This window comes from Dermacentor silvarum, chromosome 5 (assembly GCF_013339745.2).
Source record: "Dermacentor silvarum isolate Dsil-2018 chromosome 5, BIME_Dsil_1.4, whole genome shotgun sequence".
Lineage (NCBI taxonomy): Eukaryota > Metazoa > Arthropoda > Arachnida > Ixodida > Ixodidae > Dermacentor > Dermacentor silvarum.
In genome coordinates, this window is record NC_051158.1 from 33,195,278 (window position 1) to 33,215,361 (window position 20,084).

Below are 20,084 nucleotides of genomic sequence, written 5' to 3' on the forward strand. Positions count from 1 at the left end.
TTGCACCGACAAACACAGAACAGCTTTCCCCCAGTATTATGTCATGCACCATGAAGCTGCCATGCCACTAGCAATGCTCCTGACCATGTTAGCATTGTGAGCTGTGCAGCAGCAGTTGCCTCACATGTTACATTGTGCCCTATTGCCCGCCGCGTATTGTTAGACCCCTGCCCGAGTAGCTGAAATGCAATGCTAAACCTTAAGATCACCTTCGGGCGAAACTGCCAATCTTTTTCCCTCGCTGGTACAAAATGGTCCACCACGTAAAATGATACTACACCAACTCGCACCAGCCGTAGGTTTCAACTCACCGCTCAGTCGCTCCCTGATTAACCGGCGGCTGTTCGCACACAGCACTGGCTCCGCTGTCCACACCGCTGTCCGACGGCTGCGGCCCACTCCGAAAGCTCCTCCTGGAGGCAGCATTTCCACCAGATGCGGTGCAGCCTCCCTGGGCCCTCCTCCGGCTGCCGTGGACTGCATCGTCGTCGGGCGAATAGTCGCGGACTGCACCGCTGTCGCTGGAGCAAGCGTCCCGTTCCTGCATGGTGGCAGCGAGAAGACAGGAGGCCAATTGGAGAAAACCATGAACAAGAAAGTAAGGAAGAGAAATTTCAATAGAACCCATCTATCAATCTCTGCCAATGTTTAAACGAAGACCTGCCTGAAGACTGCTTTGGAATCTGTGCACACCTTTACTGCATCTTCCATTTCACCCAATTTCCAGCAAACACTGGTGGCACAACGCCTGCGAAATACGTAGGCGCACTTCTGCGAATCACGTCGCCTCTCCGGCTGGGAGTGCGGCACTGGCAAGGAGAAGGGCGCACAGTGTTTGGTTTGACATTTCAAGCTGTTTTTGCAGCGCGTAGCGGTGTAATACTTTCAAGACACAATCATTAGCGCACATTGTATGCACTGCGCTTGTCAGCTAAAAATGGCCAGACCTGGTGAGGGACCCTTTAAGCATGCCGGGTACACGAACCTTCTTGTGCCAGTGTTGGTGTCCCAGGACTGCATACGGTGACGCCATGGCCGGTCCAAAGCGGTGTCTTGGAGAAGGCGCACGTGGTGGTGTGTGCGAGAGAGGCGAGTCGAAGACACGCGACACGTGCTCGTCCAGGATGCTCTGCGAGCTGACCTCCTCCGGCGGGATGCCTAGCAGACGCTCACAGAAGCCTGGGTTGTTGGCAGCTGCGGGTCCTGGAGCCGCACCGGAGCCAGGAACTGGAGCACCTCCGCCAGACTGAAGTGCAATGTTGAAATGGCTAAAGTTAGACCACTGAGAGACAAGACTGTCGAAGTCAAGCAAAACTGGTGCGATATCCAGTTGTGTGTGATGCAAACAAGTAACGACACGAAGGCAACAAAGCCAACACGGAGTATCGTACTTAACTCAAATGTAATGCGAGGGTCGACTTTTCAGACCGCAAAATAAAAAGAAATAAAACTTAATGTAATGCAAGATGAACGGCAAGAGAAATGGTACCTTTATTCACGAAATCAATTTGGAAACGAGTTTTCACTTCTCATTGTTGTCTGAGAAGGAGACGGAGCTTTCCTTGGATGGTATTCTGGGGCGTTCACTTTAGGAGATATGTTGTTTCACTTTCGGGAAATTTCGCGTGACTCAGCACCGAAAGCGTCCCTAACAAGTGTTTCTGGCGCTGTGCCAAGCTCGTTATCAGTGCCAAGAGCGCTGTCGACCATATACTGTATTTTCTCGAATCTAACGCGCCCTTTTTTCCGATTTATTGGGTCCAAAAATTGCCTGCGCGTTGGAATCGAGTACGAGCGTAAATTTGCACTACCATATCGCCATCGGCATTTCAATATGGCCGCCTCCTACGCACTTCGAGGCTAGCTCCCGTAGCTTCGACCATGTGCTGTAGTACATGTGCTTAGGCATTAGTCGACCAATTTAGTTAAACAGCGAATGTTTACAAGTTTACACAGCCGATAAAACTACTATCCTTACTTCCTATAGCTGTAAGCTAATTTACTGTCCCAATCGATGCTTCGCCTTTCGGACGAAACTGGGACTTCTTTGTTCATCGCAAGTTTAGTGTATTGGGAGTAAATCTTGAGCGATAGTTGTATTTCTGTACTGAAAGCATGAGGTGCGCGGTACTGTAAGAATTTTTTTCCCTCTCTTTTGGTCACGGAAAACGGGTGCGCGTTACAATCGAGGGCGCGTTAGAATAGAGTAAATACGATACATCGAGGGATTGGTGCCGAAACGAGCCAAGTCTCGCAAAAGCGAAACTATTTCCTAAAGTGATCGCCCAAGAATCAAGTCATCCGTGCCGTCAAGCTCGTTTGAGATTAAATACTTCTATTCGAGCAAAAAGTGGTGGCATGGAGCAGAGGTAGAACACCCGACTTCAAATCTGAAGGTCGCAAGTTAGAATCCTACTCCAGTCCACTACATTTTCAGGCATGGAGTGGTGCCTGACACCGGCAATATGTTTATATATACAGTATAGACCACTTATAACGTAACCGCTTATAGTGCAGGACCGGATATAGTGCGGTCTTTTCAGACTCCCGTTAATTTTCCCATAGCACTCCATGTATACACGTATCGCTTATAGTGCAGTTGTGGGAAACGAAATACCGGTTACAGTGCGGCTGCCTGGGAGTACGGAAGTCAGCGGAGACGGCAAACGCTCCCCTCAAACGGGCGCCCCAAGGAGTGCTCGAGGAAGAAAGAGACGACGTGAAGGAGAAGGGCGCGTGGTGCGAACGAACAGCTAGTGAGGCTGAAACCAGAACCTTGAGTGCGAGAAAATATCACGGCGCGCATAGCGAGCGAGGGCCACGAAACTGCCAATGCTGGCCAATGCTCGCTTCATGATAACGGCAGTAAACTAAACTTCAGGGAGGGAACGGGCGGCGCCGGCACGGCACGGTGAAGGGCGCACGCGGACACCGTGGAATGTGAGGGAGGAGGGCGGCAGGGAAGCGGATTTCGCCTCGGCAACTCCGCCGCTTCGGTGGCTCCCCTCGCCCTCCCTCTTAGCTCCCTCACTTTCGACTGTCACCGTGCGCGCCCGCAGGCACCGCCCCTCCAGCCGGCTGGGCGCCAGCTCCCCGAAGTTTCGTTTTCTGCCATTATCGGGAAGCGGGCGTTTGCCGGCGTGGGCAGTTTCGTTGGCCGGCCTGGGACAATGCCTCTGCTTCCCTCTGTGCCGTAGCAGCAGCGTGCAAGGTCAACACGTACGTGACTAGAAAGTAGAGGAAGCACAAAGGAGAAAGAAGGGTTCACTGCCATTTTCTACGCGTGGCTACGGTAGCGTGGCTGAGACATCGGCACATACACGCATGTTCCGGCGCAACACAGAATCGGCGACCTCGCCATTTGAGAGAGGGTGAAATTTCCGCCGTGTTTTTCTTTCTTTTTTTGTTTTGTTCGTGCGCGACATTGAGGGGTCACTCCTAAGCTTTTACTCTATGGCAGTGCCAGAGCAATGCCGGTCGGAGGAGCCCGCCGCGTGATTTGGTTCGAATTAACGAGATTAGACTAAATTGAATGCAAACGTTCTAGCCGCATTCCTCGACTGTCGCATACGCGTGGCGGCTCGGTACACATGTTTTGCATGTGTGCGGATATTCGCGACTCCGGCGACTTACGTTATAAGCGGTCTACACTGTATATATATATATATATATATATATATATATATATTGCCGAGAGCTAGTGGGGCTAGACTAGTTCAGGTGCAACCAAACTAGGCAGGCCCACTGAGCTTCATCAACGTCACTCCCTCACCAGAACCGGAATTGGCCTCCCTGGTGCAGTTTTCGGCCACTACCTCCCATGACACCGACAATTAAGACCCAAGTTGGAATAAGTTGTTAGCGCAAGAACAGGGGTAATTGGAGATCGCAGGGAGAGGCCTTCGTCCTGCAGTGGACATAAATATAGGTTGATGATGATGACTTCCTAAAAGAGAGCCCAACCATTTCATTCCGGGACAGTACCAAGCCACTACGAGGCCCTTCCGACTGGCCCTGCATTTACAAAGGGCCTCACATTGGTGCCACCATCGGAGAATCATAGACTCATTGACGTTGAGCTGCTGAGGCGTGGCAGAGCTTCCCAGCTCCTCAGCCATCAAAAGTACTCAGTAGTTCCCGAAGCAGGCGCCGTTACGAACGCTCTGCGCCGCCGTAACGTTGCGAATGAACACAGTCGAAATGCGAAAGGTCGTAGGATAATGCAACATCGTAACCGTAACACAAGTCACAAGCACAGAAATGGTTTTGATTACAATAAAAAAGGTTTAGCTTCGGTCAACTTGTCTATGGATTGAATAGAGACGAAAAGGTACAGGTTGTGAACGTAATATTAAAAACCGCGAAATTTAGAATACTCATTCTAAAATAGTAAATTTTGTTATTTGAATGTATTACGAGGGTCGAGTTCAAGTAACAAAAGTCACACACAAAAAAAGAAATCACGTTACAATCGAGTAACTACAGTAACAATGTCGACATGGCATGATGGCAGCAGTATGACAAGAATGGCACTACGACAACAGAATGATGACAGCGCGACAACAATGCCACCACGATGAAGACGGCGCGACAACAATGGAATGATGCGACGACCACGGTATGACTACAGAGATAACGGTGTGACAAGATGGCATGACAGCGTGACAATGATGATGATGGCACCATGGCAACAGTGTAATGCATGCCCAGGACGAAGCTTTAAGTGTGATGGTACAGGTGGCTGCGACGTTACAACTAAGTGCTTAGTCCAGTAAAAAGAAAAAATTCATGAGCCATTCTACGCTGTGAAGGTGGATGACCAGCGAAGCTGTTTAGCGCACGACACAGAGGTGACACAGAATTTTGAACAAAGGCACGAACATATTTATTGCCCTGATCGGTGGTCATTGTGACAAAAAGTATGCACACACATTCGCATATCACCTCTGTTATTAGGTCTGTCTGTCACACAAGACAGACCTACCTCCTCAAGCAATGGCTCATACCCTCCATTACGACAACAGAAGAGAAGTGAAATTCAACACTGGAATGATGAGTGGCAACGGAGCCATTGGTGGGAGAAGACGACGACAAATGCGTGAGCAGTGGCACGAGCGCGTTCGCGTGGTTGCACTGAGGGGCGCCAACTACGTCATACATTCACAGACATCGTTTTAGGCACAGGAAGCCGTTAAAACTGAGCTCCAACGCGAGCGGCGATAGGCATTTGCTTTTTTTACAGCGTAAGCTGTTATGGGCTCATTCTAATAGCCGTTTCTGGTCGCGATGATGCCGCCGCCGCCCCATAACCGCTATCGCCGGAAATGCGAAAAAAGTCCTCAATCTCTGCCGGGATCGAACCCAGGCCCGCTGCGTGGGAGTCGTGTGGGAGTCGGATACTTTACCAGTGAGCCACGCAAGCGCTTGCTATCAAGCAGAAGAAAAATTCCCTTTATACGCGCCCTATAGGCCGACGCGTAGGCGCAGATAACCCGAGCCTCCGCCAGTATGGTGGCGCCATCTAGTTAACGTGCCTGCAACAGCCGCGTGCGACGAGATGCAAGTCAGACGCGATGCGATTCAGACAAGGCGCGCAATCAACGCTATCCCGATGTTAGATGTGCACCACGTATTCTGGGTACCTCTTCGGTACACGTTATGGCGTCTCCTCGCAAGGTACGAACCGCTGCTCAAGAAGCGAATCGTAGAGCTACGTGCACGGCTACAACCAGGCATCATCAGGCTCAGCAGACTGCTGTGCAGAGAGCATTACAAGCAGCAGCTCGCCGTCGACGCCGGGCGGACAGTTCAGATCGTTCTCGTCAAAATCGAGGCGAAGACCTTGTTGTGCATGGTGCCGAAATTGGAGCTACTCTTGCGCGGCGCAGGCCTGCGACTTTTTTTGTTCGCTCTTTCACTCTCACTTTTTAGGGGAGAGGTTCTTCTGCACGGACACCATAAAATCCCGGATCCTAGTCATAGACAACTTTGCCGTAAAAGAACCAATGCTTGCCTAGTTTCCTGCCGCTCCCCCAGGGCAGTGGCACCGTCGCGCGTGTATGCAAGACAAGGTGCCATTCTTCATTTCGAAATTTCACTTCTCTCGTCGTAATGGGCGAATGTAGTGCGCACTCCCAGCGACGATTGCATTCTTGTCTCTGTTCCTGCCATCACTATACATAGGCACGTTTCTCCTCGGGAGTCCAGACTATACACAGGGGCCTCCCCGTTCTGTGTAACTAGATCAAATTGACCGTCAGAGATCAAAGGCCAGTTCATGACAAAATCTGCAGTGGCACATCTCACTGACTGCACTACCTGCACGGTTCCACAGCATGAAGTGCTGTATAGATTTAAAATAGGCTGCTGATGATGGCAGTAACCAAACTCGCTAAAGCAAGCAAGCAAGCAGGTGGTTGCTATCAGCAGCCAGCGCTGTTCACTGTGGTCACTCACCAAGGCAGAGGCCGCCCCAACACCGGCACCGACCATGGGGGGTCCCCGAGGTGGCGCCGAGGGGAAGTCCTCGGCCTGCGCCCGGTGGAAGCGCTCCAGCCTTTCACCGCAGTCCAGCTGCTTCTTCACCACGTGCAGCTTCTCGATGATGGAGGTGGCAAACTTCTCCGGGTTCTTCTCTGCCAAGCTGTACGGGTGCTCCATCTGTGTCCGCTGCAATGTCAACAGGGGCAGACATATGTAAGATGAACAGTTTAGACGAAAAAGACTACACACTAGGTCAAACCAACAACAGATTTGCTTGGTGGTAAATAGTGCCAAGGGGATCGCTCATGGTTAAAGCAGGAGACACATCATGCAAATTTGCACGTGATCCATTGCTGTTGAATACGGCAATTCGGGTCACACGGTACAAACAAGCAAGTGGCGCATAAGCTCCACTCAAAACCAACGCCTCTGCATGCGTGCTTGGAATACTTTGCAACTTCACAAAGAAAAGTAAAACAAAACGTCTTTGCACAGGTCTTTTGTTTTACATGAGCAATGCCAATAGAAACATCTCTACCTGAGCGTGAAATTTCCCACAACGCCGTCTGCAGTGCCAGGTCTGTTGACAGGCACCAATGGCCATCGGCCGCAGTTTGTAATAAATAGATTCTATTCTTTAGCATAATTAATGTCTGCACACTGTGTCAAGTTTCAATAAAAATAGAAGTAGTACTTTTCTTTCTAAGAGCAAACACACTAGGCGAGCAAGTTATGCCGCCTCGCAGGGATTATCAGAGTGCTGTCTGCCTGTGGGAATCTCATCGCATCATAGCTCTCGATCCCGGTAACGATTTAGTATTGGGCACTGCATTTCATAACAGGCGCACTTTTCAACATCACCTAATTATTTCTAAAAAAGGGCGAATATTCGAAAATTTCGAACAACAAATCGAATAGTAGCTGCGTTTAGATGAACTTAGATGAAGGATATGGTATCAACTGTTAAGCGTATCACATCTCATGTAAACACGATAATTCGCCAAGAAGACGTACCACACCATATGCGTCAAAAAGGGGAGGTTTGCGATGAAAAATGTGCATTTCAAAGCGAAATGTAAAACGCGTATCGTATCAGGAATTATGGGAATGCATTCGCTATGGTATAACAACTGTCCAAATAACTGGCGATGGCCGCTGCTACGTTACGGGACATCAAAACAAAAATGTCAGCTGACAGAGCCAGCCACACACAGTTTCTTTTAACTCATGATCAGATTATGTGCACTGAAGCAGTGTCTTCTTTGTGAAATTAAAGGAGATTAATAGTACTGAGGTCGGTTTACTTGATTTGTGTCGTTAATGTAGCCATTTTCTAGCTTCTCAAGAGGTCGCTCTTGAAACGATAGAAGCTCGGACGGCCGCGCTAGGCTACAAATGGATCTGGCAACAGTTGCGGAGATGCTGGGAAGCGTGAATATCCCGATAAAATATGGTATGTTTCCACAAAACAAACGTCACGTAAAACTGTAGATGAGGACAAATGAAGCAGAAGCTGACTTAATGTAGCAGACTCCCTACAGGTACTTTTGGTGCGTTTCACAAACTGATAGCAAATGCAGGCTTATCGGAAGTGAGGGCGCCAGCTTTCAAATATGACACCAGGTGGCGTTAGCTTGCTGGACAGAAAATGGGCATTCTCGTGAACGGTGGCTCTGGGTACATGCAATACATGCTGAACGGTGGCTTTGGGTACATGCTGCTGCCGCGCTTCCTCATTCCAGCGTTTTGACAGCAAGTTTCTGCGATCATCGAGCGAGATGTGTTCATGTCTACTTGTCCGCGTGTTACATCATGCTTGTTAATTTAGTTAGTTAGCAAATGTTGACAAGTTTATGCAGCCGATCAAACCTTCGCAGAGCTGTCTACTAATCTGCTTTCGCAATCGATGCTTCCCATTTCAGGCAAAACTGCGACTTTTTATTGGAAATCTGCCATTAGCCCTCTGTGATCGGTCAAAATGGTCCAGGCCTTGCCCATATGGGCATAAAAACAAATTGAAAGTTTTACATTATGTATCGGTTCTGGGGACAGAGACGCCCGCCCGCTGAGCCCACAGTTACGCGTGCCTCCCTAATATCTAGTTCGCTCGCAGTGCCCTCAGCCTAACACAGCCGCCCTGACCGTTCCGACAGCAGCGACAACAGCTGGGAGTGGCCACACGCGTGCCGACCACTTGCTGAAGCAACGAAAAGTCCAGTGTTAAAAGTGTGAAAACTTGCGCGAAAGGCGCCGTCGCGCGGAATGTGAACGGCTGCACTCTTTTTCACAGAACGAATCTGCTCGCTGTTTGCGGCCATTGCCGAAGCACACATTCCGAAGCTGTTCTGGCGCAGCGTGGCGCAATTTCCGGCAATTTTCTGCGCTGTGGCGCAGTTTGGTGCAGGAATTTGCCTTTTTATCAAAATGGTGCAATTGGCGCAGGAGTCCCACGCCTGCATAAGCATTGTAGGGATGCGAGACTCTCACGCGTCTTCTTTAATCCGGCTTCACCGTGTGGCTAAGCGCCAGCGGCAGTCGTGGTAGTTGCGGCGCATTGTGAGAGATTGCGCAAGTGTCGCGATGCTAACGCAACCGAACGGCAGGGTGATTTGGGAGAAAAAGGTGGGAGGCGCTTCCTCTTCGGGTAGGGGTCGGTGTGCGATGCGGACGGGACCCGCACGTGCACCGATCCACGCTTCGCGAGACCGTCTCGCGTGGCTAAGAGCGGGGCACCGTTATGGACGAACACGGATCGTTCGAACGCGCCACCGTTCGTGTGACCGTACACGTGAACGACTAGGCGATGGTGTCATAGCATGGGGCGAACATATTCGCTCGCTATCCGGTCGCGGTGAGTCGGACTTCCTTGATTTGTCGCGTGCCCATGTGAATGTTCTATGCGTGGTAATTCGGCTAGCGTGTATCAGTGTATGAAAGGTGCAATAAACGCCCTTTTGATTGTTAGCACTACTGTGTTGTCGTTCCTTTGTCACCAGAGCATGCATGAGACCCCACAGCATAAAGCACGAGAACACATGTAGTGGAGCAAGCTAAGTCACTCAGGAAACCATACTTTGCCAGCGATCATTCGCAGGAGTCCTGTGTATGCAAAGAATCTGTTTATTTGTTAATGATTCTCCATTTATGGTTTTAATGCTAACGTTATGCATACTAGCATGTGAAAATCATTTTATAATGATTGGGAAAACAACTGCTCAATATTTGGAACAATTGAAAAGTATTTGATATTCGAATGGCTTCTGGCACCATCTTCTTCTTGCTGGGGTTTTACGTGCCAAAACCAGTTCTGATTACGAGGCACGCGGTAGTGGAGGGCTCCGGATTAATTTTGACCACCTGGGGTTCTTTAACGTGCACTACAACGTAAGCACACGGGCGTTTTTTGCATTTCGCCTCCATCGAAATGCGGCCGCCGCGGCCAGGATTCTATCCCTCGACCTCGTGCTCAGCAGCGCAACGCCTTAGCTGACTGAACCGCCCCGACGGGTACTTCTGGAACCATTCGATGATTCGGTGTAAAAATTGGTATTCGCACAACCCTAGTTATTTTGCATCTGGAAAAAAATTGTGGCAGAGTTCCGCGACCGGTATGATTCGACCAGCAATGAAGTGGCTCACTGGTACTGCCCCGCCAGGTCTGTGAGAGCCATTGCCACGCGCACTTAACCATGACATGCATGCTACAGTCGCTGTCATTGGTTGCAGCTATCCATCCGACGCAGCAGACACACAACCACATCCAGCAAGTTAGTTGCGCGTGCAGCATGCGATCCGACACCGCATGCTGTTAAAACCCATTGGGAGTCTGTCGGGTGCGGCTGTTGATGTGAATAGTCCAACGCCTGACTGCACTCTAAATAGCACCACATGTCTCTCGCTTCATGCCTTTGCAAAGTGATGATTTCGAACAAAACAATGCAGTCTAAACGCAATGATTTTGTGGTGATTTTTCATGCAGGGAGAAATGTATTACTTACATAAAAGAAAACTATGTTTACATAAAAAATTCAAGATACAGCACTGAAAAAAAGAAAAATGACACAAATGCATCTGAAGTCACAAGCACAAAGATTAAGGGGGGACGCGGGGATCAGATCGCGAAAATTGCGAGAAAAATCGATTTTTGGAAACCATGCGTTTCGGTATCTGCAACGCCTAATCTACAATGTATCAAAATGGCTTGGCTGAAAACACACTAAAAGTGCCCGAAAAAAAAAATTGTCAATGCGCAGGGCGAGAAAACAGCTTTAAATCACGTAAAATCACTGCAGTTCACTGAGCCATATCTGGTATTTCCCGCCACCAAGTGCCAAGCACCAAGTACCACGTTTTGCTACCGTGCCAGGCTTTCCACGAGCAAGGAACTTGTAAACTTTTGCAAATTCTTTTAAACAAAAACTAACGGAGATATCTTAATCAAATTTTAGATTTGCATCTCTATTGCAATGTACAGTGTGTGTGCCAAATTTCAACCCTTTCTGCCAAGAAACAAAAAAGTTAATTTTCATCCCCTCCTCCCCCAATCAGAGCAGGGCTGACTGACTCACAGGGATGATGACATGCTCGCCCAGCGAGTCCCGGTTGATGTTGGCATTCTTGCGGACCGACATGCGATGGGTGGCACGCTGAATCAGGCTCTCCTTGGCCGCAGAGGCGGAGCAAGGCGCAGCCGGAGGCACGCTGTCTACTTCGGTGCCCGTGTCATCCGTGTAGGCGCCCGAAGACAGGCTGTGCAGCTCACTGTCCTGTGCCGAGGGTGGCACGAAGGACGAGTTGTTCACGTGGTACGGGTGTGGCACGCCCAGGGAAGAGGTGCCTCCGCTTGCCTTGGGTCTGCTGTAAAGCGTGCAGTGCAAGAGCCACCGATTAGGTACACCGAATCACTACACATCTGGTCTCGAAGAGAAGTCGCGTCTCCCGAGTGTCAACCAACAGAACAACAAATGCATTCGAAAAACTGCACAGAAATTGACTCTCGGACTTGAAAGTGGGTGCATGAGTAGCTATGTGTGTGTGTGCCTTTGTCATCCTGTCGAGCTGCTAATTCAGATGTGCTCAATCATTCGACCAAATCTGTTCGATAGACGTAATGTACAATAACTACTAATATTTCCAACACTTTGACGTGAACCAACCGATACTCTATTGCAATAACGATTACAGTAAAACCTTGTTAACTCAAAGCTGATAAAAACTGGAAAAAAATTTAGAGGTAAGCGCAGTTTCGAAATATGCAAAGTCCCGAAAATAGAAGCCCGACAGCCCTTGCATAGGCCATGCGGAGTTTTTCCAAAATGGCACCAGTAACATCTATCACTTTCACGTACCTCAGCACCAGACTCTGCGCTTACGGGCAACCACCACAGCAAGGCGGAACAGACTAGCGGCAAGCATAACTAAACGGCATGCCACGCCAGACTTATCTTCATTTTGCCACTGCGGGAGTCACGCGACAGGAGTTGAGAGTTCTGTATGAGCGAAAGCCAAACAACAAACCGGACAAATCGCAAATGTAGCCTTTACAAATCAGTGGCTTGGCTTGCCTCGTCTGCGATTTGGGCGCGGTCGACGATTACTGATGACAAGGCTTTAATAGTTTTGGTTTTGAGGCGGTGCCGGCGACATGGCTGACAACCCTGCCAGTGACGTGTCAAAACGAAAATGTTGCTACTTCTACTCGACTCAGTGGGCAAACTCACGAGTTTGAATTACCGCACAACGCACTGTAAGGTGTCTGAAATTTGAGTTGTCTTAAGGGGGGACGCGGGCATTAGATTGCGACAATCGAGAGAAAAATCGATTTTTGGAAACCACGCGTTTCGGTATCTGCAACGGCTAATCTACGCTCTATCAAAATGGTTTGGCTAAAAACGCACTAAAAGTGCCCGAAAAAAATTTGTCAGCACGCAGGACGATAAAACAGCTTTAAATCGCGAAAAATCACCACAGTTCTCGGAGCCATATCGCGTATTTCCCGCCACAAAGCGCCCCCATCTTGGTATGGTTCGAAAGCTCAAAGATCAAGCGCGTTACAACATGCTTGTTAATTTAGTTAGTAAGCGACGCCTCATGGACAAACTGGCTCGCGGCCTTACCGAGTTCGAAGATGCTGTCGTCGCGGCAATGCCGCCACGGTGGCAAGTCAAGATTACCAATATTTTGCTGCCTACCGTTGAATAAAGCCTGTCTGAGTGCGTGTGTTTCAGAGCATCTTGACATAGTTCTTTACCCGCCGGTAAGTAGCCGATAAACTGGCATTGGCGGTTAATTCGTACATTGTTTAGTACAAACCTAAACGTCGTTCCCGGCCGACTACATATTAATGAGGTTTGACTGTGGTATGATAAGAGCGTACGACGAACATAAATGATAGGTCATGACATGAATGTCATGACATGCGTGTCATGTAGGTCAAGAAACAGCCGCCTACATCTTGGTGCTCTCATGGTCGTTTCGTTCAACTTGGTAGCTTCCCCGCACACTGCTTCGCATAACATTGATTCCCACAGGGCGTGGAATCTGCCGACTTTTTTTCTTATAGCCCTAATGTATAAGTCGATATGCTAAAATCGACTCATCGTTATAACCAATATACCGTTATATGTGGACTTCATTGTACTCAAGCATGTCCGAATTCTTGGCCGCCGACTGCAATACGTAGAGCATCAGGATTGGCCGAAATTTTCTTTTACGCCAGTTTGCATGCAATTCAGTGTAACGCCGACTCACACTGCTGATGTGGCTTCCGATGCCATGCGGGCCACCATTCGCGGAATCTGCTCGCCATACCGGTACAGCTTCCACACGTTCCGCCGGGTCAGCGGGGCAGGGGACGCCCCCATTGCCAGCTCTTCGTCCTCCTTGACGGTCGGCATGATCTCGAGACCCATTGGGGGCATCACCGGCGGTGGTGAGCTGTCATCCTCGCCCGGCGCTGGTACCGATTCAGCAGGAGCAGCAGCAGCCGCACCAGAGGCATCGGCCGCTGCTGTGCTCAGTTCTTCACTGCTCCCACCAGAGTTCTGCGAAGTTAAGAAAAGTGCAAGACGAATGAGGACTTCACTTTTTTTTTTATTGATAACGTGTTCGCAGCGGCAGCATTTCTGGTAGTCTCAATTCCTGCACCTCATGACCCAACCGGTGGGTCTCTTGTCCTATTCCCCCAGGTGCGTCGTGTCCCCACCGGTAAGTCATCAAGGTGGTGTTGTCGGTTGAAACTTTTTCAAGGTGCAGAGAGTTGGCACCACGACGAGTCAGATCAGAAACACACTTCTGCACAGTCACACAGGGGGAATGACTACTGGGACCCACCGGCGGCCAACGACGCAGTCAATGTGTTAAAAATAATAAATAAATCTCCTTCAGGTGCTACGTGCACAAATGTGGACGCCAAGGTAGTGCATAAAATGCAAATTACATTCCGAGATTTTTATGTGCCAGAACAATGATCTGGTTATGAGAAGACACGCCGCAGTGGCCCGGATTAATTTAGACCACGTGGGGCTCTTTTAACGTGCACCTACATCTAATTACAGAAGCGCTTTTGCGATCAAAATGACGCCAGGACTGAATCCGTGGCCTCAAGCTCGGAAGCACAACAGCGTAGTCGCTACGCTACCGCTGCTGTTCGAGTCAAAAGCCCAATGCAGTAAAACCTCATTAATTCGGATTTCACGAGACTGAAAAAAAAAAAAAAAAATGCCGGAACATTATACCTAATGTCGAATTATCGAGGGTATCGAGAAAACAATAAGCAAATGCTTACTAAGTCAACACGCTTTTACTTAGTGTATGAATGAGCAAATCTGAGTCGCGAGGCCTCAATTGCAGCCGCAACTGAGGCCTCGCGACTTTATTCGCAGCACGGCCGCAGCACAGTCGCAGCGCGCGCCTTCATTTGTAACACGCTTTGCACTAACGCGTGCACATCCAGATAATTTTATCGCCAGTGAGCTGATCACCAACAGATCGTCCGTCCATCACGATGTAGCCGGTGCTCTTCATCCTCGACGGCTTTGCACCGAGTCAAAAAGAAAACTGTTTGCCCAGCACGGCACTCTGAAATAGTGGAGCGCAGTGCCTGCACGAACCCTTTGAGTGATGTCACGCGACCACTGGAAAAGCCTTAGTTTATGTAGGGGGTGTTGGCTTTAGCAATTGTTACACTTGAGGAACGTGTGAATGAGGAATGTATCAGTGGGGTTCTACTGTAGTTAGTGCGACTTGTATTCAAAACTTCACAAATATTCTCCCACCCCTAGCAAACAAACTGAGGATCTTCTGACGTCTCTACTAACCCTCCACACGTGGGCCTGGCATGCGCCGTGACAGCGCGCGTTCACGCCTCAAGCGTCCGCATAATTGCTATTGCAGTCAAAAACTGCGACTTTCCGAAAACCCACCTGTCCGTCATCTCCTCGAGATGCCGTGCCTTCCGACGGTGCCACTACCGCTTCGGCGGTGGCCGTCGCGAGAGCGTGGCACTTCTCGACGCGCTCCACGTAGAGGTCCGACTGGAGGAACTTGGGGTAGGCCGACCGCTGCAGGAACTGCTCAAACTCTCGCTGCGCCTGGTCAAAGAGCGACACGTCCACGATGCCCTCCTTCACGTGCTCGGTGATCTTGGCCCGGAGCGAGGGCGACACCTCCACCATGTTGTTGCGGATGTAGTGCCGGTAGATGCTCTTCATGTACTGCGTTCCACATGGGGACGAAAATGCCACAATATGAGGGAGACTATCGCTGAGGAAACACTGGAGGTGGAGTTGTTAAAACACAATACAACACACCACTGCAGGCAGCCTAAAGGCTGACTGCAACAAAATTTAACATTGGCTAAACAGGTATAAATGAGTAGTACAGCTCAGACCGCTTGTACATAATGTGGTCTTTTCTTTCGAACTCCCGTTTATCTTCCCATAGAATGCTCAATGTATACGCATAGGGCTTATAGTACAGCCGTGCGAGACGAAATGCCGGTTATAATGTGGTTGCTGGAAAATCCCAGACAAGCAAGGCAGCAAGCGCGCTTCTCGACGAAGTGCGCCGGCCCAGGAAAGAGCAACGAGGCTGATGCAGAGGAGAAGACACGGAGGAGGAGACACGGAGCAAGTGAACGAGCAAGGAATGGCTGAGTGGAAAAAGAAGAAAAAGAAATGAAAATGCCGCAGCAGCGTGCTGGTTCTCCAACCACGTGGGGGGTTGCTTAGGAAACAGAGTGGCTTTTTGGTCTGGCCGCTTCTCAGCAGCTCACAGTCTGCACACCCCAAGTGCGTGTGCACTGCCGCTCTTATGCTCTTCAGTTCGTGCACAGAAAGTAAATACAGTTGCCGACTGATATTTTTGGACACGGAGAGCGTCTCAAAAAATGTCTGAATTATCAGGCAGGTCAGAAAAACTAATTTCAATGACGGTAAAACTTACATTCTATTTTCAACTTCTGCACTGCACAAAAATCGGTCAAGGCCGTGACTGCATTTGAAGTTCGCCTGTGCGTGCGACCCCGACTCCCCGATGCTGTCAACTTAAACCATGTTCCGCAAATTCGTCAGTTTGGAACGCTGTGAACACGCAAGCTTTCGCTGCTCCTACCAGCACGCGCACACAAAAACTTTTGCTATACGCGTTCGCGGTAGTTGCCGGCTTGATGGCCTGCCGACCCACCGTTTCACATGCACTGCCATCAGCTCAGCCGGTGCGCATGATCTCGCGCCAGACCTCCGTGTATTCGTCTGCAGTACAAACGTATTTCAAAGGCAAGCTTGAAGTATGCTCAACACCCCCGACAGCTAGACCCAACCAGCACCATCTCATAAGAAGTCAGCGGCAAAAGTTGCCGTTTCCTCCAGAGTCAACGAAATGCTTCGCAGTGGCTATACTGCACTTGGAAAGCAGACAAACCATCATGCTAACGAAAGTGAAGGCACATCCCATTCGTATGCTTCGATTCCTGGACACACGTGGCTGCTTGGTCTACATGTTTTGCACGTGCACAGCCTTTGAAAAATGTTTTGTTATAGTGTGGTACCTCTTATGGTGCAGAAGTTCGAGACACCGGAGACTTACTTGATAAGTGGCCTATGCTGTACTGTCGAACTTCAATACAACGAACATGAATATAATAAATTATGCAGAATTGCAATGGCATATTCTCTTGCTATATAAAAATTGGGAGTTAAAATAAATTGTGGAGTTTACCATTCACACCTGCACAGTAGGTTACAAGGCACACCGTAATGGGGTTTTAATTTTGACCACCTGGGTTTTTTTTAATGTGCACGTAAGTTTTAAGTACACGAGCAAGTTTTCTTTAATGTGCACATAAATTTTAAGTACACGAGTCTCATCAAAAACCTGTTTAAATTAAAAATACAGCAGCACAAATGTCAAACACAGTCACTGGCCTGTTTCAGAGCCCTTATTTCTCTGACCTGAACATTTATTCCAACTTTATCGCAGCACCACCACCTAGCTATAAAACCAATGTATTCCACAAACCTAAATTTCAAATGAGGGCGGCGCATTGCCCGATTTCCTGGACATGGTGGCCTTGAGCAGAGTTGCTATCAGTACGACTCTGCAACAAACTGCAACTAGTTAGGCCTAGTGGCCAAGGCCAAGTAGTATCTGTACGGAAATTTGCCAATGGTCGGCGAGGTGCTGACAATAAGCCGTTATAGGGAGCTTGCCATTGATACGTTTGTGCATGTTGACCTCATTGGTAGTCAAGCACAAGACAGACGTACATGGCCGACTGACAGCTGCAGTAGCCAAGTTCAGGTTTGCATGCAGCCCCTTCAGCAATCGAAAAGCTCGTCATCGACTCGCTCACCACGAGCAACTTGTAATGGCACACTCGGGCATGCGTGAAGGCCTGGATTGTCAGAAAGAAGCGAACGATTAAACAGGAACACGTCGTGCTCACCTGCAGCTGGACAGATGGCTCGGGGCAGGACCGGAGGCCATTGCAGGCAAACCAAAAGTACAGGCCGAGCCTGTCGGCACCTTCCTGCTCAAGGAACTGCTCGAACAGGCGCAGGCCCTCGAGATCGACCAGCAGGCTGCGCAGGTCGCACGCCCACCGCAGCGGGCCCTCGGACCCTGTCGCGGGCGTGGCTCCCGACGCCGCCTGGCTGCTGCTGTTCTCCGATAGCGTAGAAAGTGATCCGCAGCTGGAGCCATGGGCGACTGAGGAACATCCCATGTCTCCCGGAAATCCCTGCAAAAGAGAGGGAGCATGCAAGAACATGTCAGAATGGAATGGGCACATTGCCAATACTGTTCACTCACTTATTGAGTACCATGGGTATTGATGCGAGATCTTGGCCACAGTACACACGCTCACCTTTCCGGGGTCCCATGGCGGCCGCGGCGAGCACTCGCGGTGGTGCCGGCTGTCTGCGCCTTCCGCGGGGTGGCGACTTCCGGGGTCGCCATCCTCCATCCTTCCTCAGGCAGGTGCCCCACTCCGCCGGCGCCCTCCTCCCCGCCGCCTCTGGAGAAAGTCCGCCGGTCCCATGGTGCAGACCTGCACCAAGGTGATTGGCAGAATGTCGCACTCGTTTCGACCGACTGACGGGATAGGACATCCCGATATGATGCAGGGGCCATGAGAGATGCCACAGTGGAGGACTTCAGATTAACTTATACAACCTACTATATGCCATCTCTTACTTGGAAGGAAACAGGTAGTGAGGTCACAGAAATCTATCACTCGGCACGTTCCTTACTGAACTGACCCTTTCATGTGGAATGTACAGAATTTTTTGATATGTTAGAACAACAACATATTGTTACGGGTAACTCTCCGTGAAGAGAGGGTTTATTGAGACGTAACCGACGATCTTGGGCGCCAGCCGAGGTTCCGCTATCACTAGGCGAACGTCTTCTGTCCTCTCGTACCCCGTGTCCCACTACTGATTGCGGCACATACCCAAATCATACAAGACTTTCACGCTTGTAACACATCCCCTCACGCAGAGGAAGCCCACCGGGCAAGTCAAACAGCATCTCGAGTGGTGCAGGGCTTCAAGTGCGCAACATGAGTCACTTCAGTCTTTGAAGAGCGTCGACCATTTGAATGGAAACGTGCTATGCGGTATGTCAATTCGCTTATACGGTCTAACACAACGTAAGATCCAACATAGTGCACCAGTAGTTTTTCGCACAACCCACTTTTTCTGGTAGGCGTCCACAGCCACACTTAAGTCACCTGGATCATATACGTGTCGGTGTCGGCAGTCGTAACGTGCCTTCGAGCGATCTTGTGAAGCAAGAGTGCGCAAATAAGCAAGGCGGCAGGCTTCTTCTGCACGACAGACGGTCTCAGATATGCAGGCATCATCGTGGTTCATAAATGGGAAGATCGTATCAAGGGTATAACGTGGCGGCCGAGCGTAAAGAAGAAGAAGGGGCTGCAGCCGGTAGTTTCGTGCTGGGCGGTGTTAAATGCATAAGTTACGAAAGGTAGAACGCTGTCCCAGTTCTTGTGATCCGTCGAAACGTACATGGACAACATGTTCGTGAGAGTTCTGTTGGTGCGTTCCGTAAGGCCGTTTGTGGATGGTACGGCGTAGAGTGTCGAAAACTTGAACACAGACGAAGCATTTTTTCAACCACATCTGCAGTTAAACTGTCGCCCGTGATCGCTAATAACGACTTTAGGAGGCCCGTGTCGGAGGATGATAAAACGTAGCAAGAAAAGGCACACGTCAGCTGCAGTAGCTGATGGTATCCCAGCCGTCCCATAGTAGCGTGTCAGGTGGTCAGTGCACACTACGATCCAACGATTTCCATTAGAGGACCGTGGAAATGGGCCGAGAAGTTCGATCCCGACTTGCTCGAATGGAGTCCTTGGGGGTGGCACAGGGTAGAGTCTACCAGGAGGAGTACTTGTGGGACGTTTGCGACGTTGACAGTCGTTGCAGCTAGACACGTACTGTCGCGTTATCCGATGCATATTAGGCCAGTAAAATCGTTCTTGAAGACGGCAAAGAGTTCTAGCTGCTCCCAAATGACCGGAGGTTGGTTCGTCATGCATAGCCCACAAGATGGAAGTGCGCAGACTTTTCGGGACCGCCAGGAGATATCGTGAACCTGTGGTAGAATAGTTCTTGTACAGAAGCCCATCACGTGTGCAATAACGATTGACTGCTGATTTCTGTTTGGCAGCAAGCAGTTTTAAAGTGTCGTCGTTTTGCTGCGCAGTCTTAAAGGTATTGAGATCAGGAAATGCTGGCTCTAAGGATACAATGTAGTGGTCAAAGTTGTCCGCGTCACAGTCCGTCGTGGGAAGCGGTAGCCGTGACAGACTTTTATAGGTAACGGTGAAGTCGTACTGTCCAACGTGCAAGCCTACCAGATGGATCACGCAGACTGACTAGCCAGCACAGCGAGTGGTGGTCTGCGACGATGGTGAAAAGGCGTCCATACATGTATGACCGAAAGCGCTGTACTGCGAAAATCACCGCGGCACATACCCAAATCATACCCAAATCATACACGACTTTCACGCTTGTAACAATATTAGGTTAATGTTACATGTAGTCACCCATTGTTTATAAGCCTCGTGCTTCCTCTAT

The 20,084-nt window shown here is 49.7% G+C and overlaps 1 protein-coding gene across 3 annotated transcripts in view; it reads right to left on the reverse strand.

Moving 5' to 3' along the window:
* The window catches only part of LOC119453267 (axin-2), a 40,639-nt gene that overhangs the window by 15,163 nt on the left and 5,392 nt on the right, over nucleotides 1–20,084 (reverse strand). For all 3 annotated transcript variants that reach the window (XM_037715293.2, XM_049667676.1, XM_049667677.1), the window contains exons 2-9: nucleotides 17,849–18,031; nucleotides 17,429–17,722; nucleotides 14,907–15,197; nucleotides 13,234–13,526; nucleotides 11,052–11,340; nucleotides 6,457–6,669; nucleotides 986–1,246; nucleotides 312–541 (exon numbers count right to left, since the gene is read on the reverse strand). In XM_037715293.2, the coding sequence (XP_037571221.1) occupies nucleotides 312–541; nucleotides 986–1,246; nucleotides 6,457–6,669; nucleotides 11,052–11,340; nucleotides 13,234–13,526; nucleotides 14,907–15,197; nucleotides 17,429–17,722; nucleotides 17,849–17,947 (1,970 nt within the window). In that variant the 5' untranslated portion in view covers nucleotides 17,948–18,031. The remainder of the gene's footprint in view (nucleotides 1–311; nucleotides 542–985; nucleotides 1,247–6,456; nucleotides 6,670–11,051; nucleotides 11,341–13,233; nucleotides 13,527–14,906; nucleotides 15,198–17,428; nucleotides 17,723–17,848; nucleotides 18,032–20,084) is intronic.